The sequence below is a fragment of the Wickerhamomyces ciferrii genome, contig 00036 (genome assembly GCF_000313485.1).
Source record: "Wickerhamomyces ciferrii WGS project CAIF00000000 data, strain NRRL Y-1031 F-60-10, contig 00036, whole genome shotgun sequence".
Classification (NCBI taxonomy): domain Eukaryota; kingdom Fungi; phylum Ascomycota; class Saccharomycetes; order Phaffomycetales; family Wickerhamomycetaceae; genus Hansenula; species Hansenula ciferrii.
The window spans coordinates 36,848-42,847 of NW_011887704.1; the positions used below are offsets into that span (position 1 = coordinate 36,848).

At 26.9% G+C, this 6,000-nt stretch overlaps 3 protein-coding genes across 3 annotated transcripts; all 3 read right to left on the reverse strand.

The window, feature by feature from the left end:
- Nucleotides 1-2,564: 2,564 nt before the first annotated feature.
- BN7_1647 (uncharacterized protein) lies at nucleotides 2,565-3,779 on the reverse strand (the record flags this gene model as incomplete). The annotated part of the gene is made up of 1 exon (XM_011277754.1): nucleotides 2,565-3,779. One exon carries the CDS (start codon nucleotides 3,777-3,779, stop codon nucleotides 2,565-2,567), a length of 1,215 nt encoding a protein of 404 aa, XP_011276056.1.
- A 23-nt stretch (nucleotides 3,780-3,802) lies between these two features.
- BN7_1648 (uncharacterized protein) lies at nucleotides 3,803-4,216 on the reverse strand (the record flags this gene model as incomplete). Its single annotated transcript, XM_011277755.1, has 1 exon — nucleotides 3,803-4,216. The coding sequence occupies one exon, from the start codon at nucleotides 4,214-4,216 to the stop codon at nucleotides 3,803-3,805; it is 414 nt and encodes a 137-aa protein (XP_011276057.1).
- Nucleotides 4,217-4,272: 56 nt separating this feature from the next.
- BN7_1649 (uncharacterized protein) lies at nucleotides 4,273-4,995 on the reverse strand (the record flags this gene model as incomplete). Its single annotated transcript, XM_011277756.1, has 1 exon — nucleotides 4,273-4,995. The coding sequence occupies one exon, from the start codon at nucleotides 4,993-4,995 to the stop codon at nucleotides 4,273-4,275; it is 723 nt and encodes a 240-aa protein (XP_011276058.1).
- Between the last annotated feature and the right edge of the window lie 1,005 nt (nucleotides 4,996-6,000).

Here is a 6,000-nt window from a genome sequence, read left to right on the forward strand (position 1 = left end):
ATGGTTATTCTTTCATAATCAAACTATCTTTTGCGTTGAATATTGATCTGCTGTTAGCGAGTCCAAAAGGTAGACGTTTAATTTGACCTTGAAGTGAATTAAAGCTAGTATATATACATCATGAGCTAATTTCATCTGTTTCCATACCAGGATGTAATTATATGCCTTTTATATCTAGTTGTTTCATTCTTATACTGATTGCTACCTTGAAAACTGTTTTATGTTATGAACTGATACCTGTGCACAGAATTGTCATAATTATAGAATGATTAAATCGCTTACCAAGTTCTAAGTTTAATTCATTGGTCTTTAAAAGGATAGATGTACTTTGGAGTTTTTGGTATGATTTTTTTTTTAATAATATACATATTTTGGATTCGTTCAAATGATATTTAGATGATCATTGAATCATGATATGTAGGTAAATCGATAATAAAAGAATTTCATTAATACAGGTTAACAGTTAACCCGTCTAGAATTCTAATCGTTTCTCATTGATTAACGTGTTCAAGTGATAATTTATATTGACATAATTAATTGTTTTTCAAAGACATTACGTAATCGTGATCAGAAATATAACATAGCTATAGAGCAAATTTCAATTCAAATATAGACTCTTTATCTCTATATCTCTGTTCATTTAGTTCTTCAGGCTGTGTTATGGATTTAAATGAGTTCCTTTTAGAACTGGTGAATTAATGAGGTGTGTTCTATCATCTATATAACATTATAAACATTGAGACATACTAGTATAAAATCATATGATTAAATTAACTTTTAAGTATATTCACTTTGAAAGATATATGATTTGTTGAAGTTACTACATTAGGAAGTCAAGGATGTGGCAAGAATTAAAGTTATAATTGCTATACTGATTAGGAGAACAAGGGCACCAAGTTATATATATAAATACATGAAGGTATTCTTTGGGATACTTAGGTTCAGGTATAGGATATGGATAACGGATATCATATGGATATGGGATAAGACATATACCTTTACACAAGACTGAACAGCATCATATCATTCAACCATTATATTATTAGTAGAAGTCTTAAGTAGCGATGACAAGAAGAAGATCAACCAGAGGATCCACTAATACTAGAAGTGTAAGAGGTAGTTCTAGAGGAAGAGGAACCACAAGAGGAAGACCAAGAGTATCTAGTACCAATGCACCTGACGTTGATAGGTTAGCTGACCAACATGATTGCTAGAAGTCCTAGTCATGTGGAAATATTTTAATTATATATGAATTCTCTCTTTCGAAATATTTGATTGATCAATATTGATCATACAAGTTTGTAGTGAATATCCAGCTTCACATTTCAATTATACCACTATACTTGTATTAAATATGATTGATGACTTATTGAAAGCTGAACACGCGTTCAACATGGTCATCACAAGCAAGTTTAAGTACTGGGGGTGATATTTTCACAAATTACCTAAGATAAAACTTTGTGATCTATCTGTATTAATATTGCAATAATTTCTTATCATGGTCGGTTTTAATCGGGCTTAATAATGGACTCTTGAATAACTTAAATTTAAACAAAACGTAAAACTTTTGATAGACAAAGGAGCTTTTAAAGCAATATTTTATGTGTTATAAAATTCCATGATGTACTGGTATATCAGTATACTTGAATTTCTGAGTTTTTAAAAATTTTCTAAATTTTAATGATTTGTTTCTTATAGTTTAAATAAAATTTATCAAACATTTGTATATTTTCTAAATTAATTTTGAATTAAATTAAATTATAAATTAAACAGCAATTTTAAGCTGTTCAAAGAAACCGATATAATATTTGATATTGGAATATCAATACTGATCATCTTTCAAGAAAACACTCAAATTTTGACATTTAAATATGATTCAATTAATACCTGATTACATAATCGTTTTGCAAAAGATTATAAAGTATTAAATATAACGAGCAATACGAGTTAATCGTTTCTCCATATGCCTTATAGTCGAAGTTATTTTAATATTTGATCCAACTCTCAAGTACAATTCTTGATCTTGTTTAATAACTTTTATATATGATCATATTGGTTGATTTTTAGCTGATTCAGCATTTTAAACAAAAATGTTATAAATTATGAATCAGATGAGCTCTATATAATTACAATTATGAACTATTAATTGAAGTTCAAATCATACTATTGACTTACATTTCATGAAATTTCAATAATCTTTCTATTCTGATCTTCTGATATTTGTTATATAGCTAATAAATATCCAGATGATGTGTACTTGTAACCATATGGATTTGAATACTGGTAAATCTCAACGTCTATTGGAATCATTACTCATCACCAGTATTAATAACTTGTACTATATGCGATAAAACCGTTATTATTGATGTAACAAATACTACAAAACTATGGAGTTTCACTGCATTGCCATACTGTCATTCAATTAAACAAGTGATAATATATATCATATACTTTTCCTACTTTAGTTCATTGGTATTTTAGATAAAAGATTGATTTAAAGCTTTGGTATAAATATAATTTTTCAACAAAAACTTTTTTCCTTGCAATCAATAAGATGTAGATGTTCAAAAGAAAATTTGTTCAAGGTCACTTTTCAACCTTTCAGAAGTCATTGGATTAACATACCTTCTCCCTTCAGGTAACATTTCACTATGATCAAAATCAATAACCCAAAATTGTTGTTCATCTTCATCAAACCCAACATTTCTTTCTGCAATATCATCATGATTAATTCCAATTCCCAGCAGTCTATTGAATTGTTCAACACCTAATTCTAGACTTTCTTTGGTTTTTGGTTTATTTTGGATACAATGAACATAGTTCTCTATGATAAATGGGCCATTATATCCATAACTTGTAATCATTCCATAATTCAACAAACTTGGTACGTTAATTTGCTTTTCTTTATTTTTGTCATTATCATTATAATTTTGAATGCGTTTCATGATCTTCAATTCATTCAAAAATAAACCTTTATAAATATGTTTTTCATAATATTCCTTGAAACTTAATTCTTCATAATTATATTTCCTTTCAAATTTTGAATCAAAATGAAGTTGTGACCATCCAATATCATAAATTTTCAAGATAACAAGATCATCATTTGATTCTTCATTGGATTTTATAATATTTAACTTTTCAAGTTCAGATTTTTTGCATAATAATACAACAGATGGATTATATTCATCACCATTTTTTGAACCTGATAAAATATCTTCATATGGTAATTCACATGGACAATGAAATATTTTAAAATCATCATTAACTAATGAAACAGTTTTAGATAAAGCAGATGTGCTTCTCATCTGAGAAGAAGAACCTGCAATTGGATTTGAGTTTGACGAATCATAATCATTAGGCTCTTTAGTATCAAAATTAACCATCATTTCTTTGAAAAAATTCATCTTTGTTTCTTGACATTGTTTAGGAGTTTTAGATACTATAGGTAAAAGTTTCCTAACATTACCTGAACTAACAAAAGGATCTCTTGAAATAATCAACATTATCATTGGTAATGATAATTTATCCTTAAGTTCCAAGTCCCCAGGGCAATTAATTATAGATTCAAATGTATTGTCTAAAACAAGATATTGAAAAGGTATTTCAACCATAAAGTTCTTATTTTCTAATTCAAATTCAGAAGTATTTTTATCACCATTTTTTTGATAATGTAACATGATTGTTTTATTTTGATCAGAAACGAAACTAATATTAGTATCACATTGAATCATTTGTGAAATAGCTTCATTAAAGATTTTTTCACCTTTAGAAGACATCATTGTTTGGTTATCAATTGTTTCAATTAAATTTTCAGCATTAAAAAATCTAACCTCAATTGGGTATTTTTTTTTGTTAAATTTAATGAATCCTTAACATAAATAGTAATAGTTGGAGTTATAATTTGACCTAATAAATGTATAAAATTCTGTTTCTGAGATTTGAATGCATTAGGTATTTCATATCTGAGTGTTCTAATAGGGGAATAATCAAATACATCAATTTCATAAGCAAAATCACACAAATTTTTAAAAGGACATATCATTGATCGACCAAATGAACCAAAATCAAATAGCTCTTCTCTAATAGCGTTACTTCTATTAAATATTTTTTGATCATAATTATCAACTTGATCTTGAGTTGTGGTATTTTGTTCACCATGAATATCTTCAAAATCACTTTCTTCATCAATGAAATCATCATGTTTTTCTTCATCCATTTTACCTGCCCTTCTGCGATGGGAAAATCTTGACTCTCGGAATATCATAGTCACACTCATAATAATTCTTTTATTTCAGTTGTAAAATCATAATCACTCAATTCATTACGTTTTTCTTTCAACTTATCAAGTAATTCATTTTCACATTTAATAAATTTTTCTCTTAATATATCATCATCAAATTTTGAAGAAAAATTTGATTTTGGTTTCATATTTTTAAAGCAACCAATTAAATTAGTATCAGTAGTATCAATGTATTGTAAATTATCAATATATGGTCTAATGAATGGATTTTTTTTAATAAAGAAAACAAGTTTAACAAAATGTATAATATCAATTTCAAGATCCTCAGTATGACGTACTTCTGGATCAATATACATCATTAGAAAATCTTCAATGAACTCATAGAAGTTTTTTTTGAAATACTCAATAGTTCCATGTTCAAGACCTTTGTAGAAATTTCTAATATCAATATCCAATGAAGATTTAACCATTTCTGATTTAACATTTTGCATTAATTTTTCCTTATTATCTGATATCAATCGATATATCAAAACTTTTTTATTATCTGATTTTTGTTTATTTTGCTTTTCATGATCATTTTCAACATTAGATTTATTCAAACTTTGCTTATCAGAAGAATTTGCGACTTTATCATCAACATCAACTTTATGTCCCATCTTCTTCTTCTTATTTTCAGTAGAATCCAAATAATTTGATCTATTTGACCTAAAGTTATCCAGTCTTTTCTCTCTAGCAGATTTCCTTTTACGACCCATGACTAGTTTTGAACCTTTTACTCAACTTGAAGAATGCACAAAATAATATTAATTGATGTTAAACTTAATGAGTATAATTGTTCTCGAGAAGACAGATTACGTAAGACATTGCGATCTCGAATACATAACCAATGACATAATCAATAAACAATTGACGCGCATGTTTAATTTTATTAATGGTTTCTAGCAATTCGAGTAATATTACATTTTCTTTCAAAGAATATCTTTGTTTTTCATTAAAGATTGGACTGCTTGAACAGAGGTGTTCCATCTAGTAAGGCTATAGAATGTTTATTGACTTTCAAGTGATTAATGAAACAACAATTAATCAAAGGAACTGCATCAACAATTGATGAATTAATGAATAACAATGATGATTCAATAACAACAAGCAACGAAGTACAATCACATGTCTAATGGAAGACTGATCAGTGGTTTCTATATCACAAGGTGATGATAATGTCAATATGTTTATGTGTTATTCAATAACCAAAACATTATTGAAACATGAATATTCTGTCTCTTAACTTTAAGTATATTCATTTTGAAAAATAGATGATTACTAGAAGTTTTTGATCATTATTTTATTTCAAATAAATGATTTTTTTCTCTGAAATTGATATTCACAAATCCTTCTAAATTGTAGCTGTTAATATTTAGTTACGCGTCAAATGCAATACAATAAATAATATATTGCTAATGTCATAGTATTAATATACATCTAATTCAAATTTTTATAAACATAAAACATAAAAACAACAATTCTAAAAATACATATATAAAACAAACAAATTTTCATTAAAATCTCATACAATAGCAACTAAAAAATATTATTTTCCAATTGGTGTTCCAATTCTTGTTGGATTTTGATTTGATCCATCATCAAAATTTCCTTCACCTTCATGATACATATCTTCAATATTTTTCTTTTTTTTATTCAATTCTTTAGATTGTTTTTTTTCCAATTTCTTTGCCTTTTTTTCTTCTTCCAATTGTTTTCCTTTC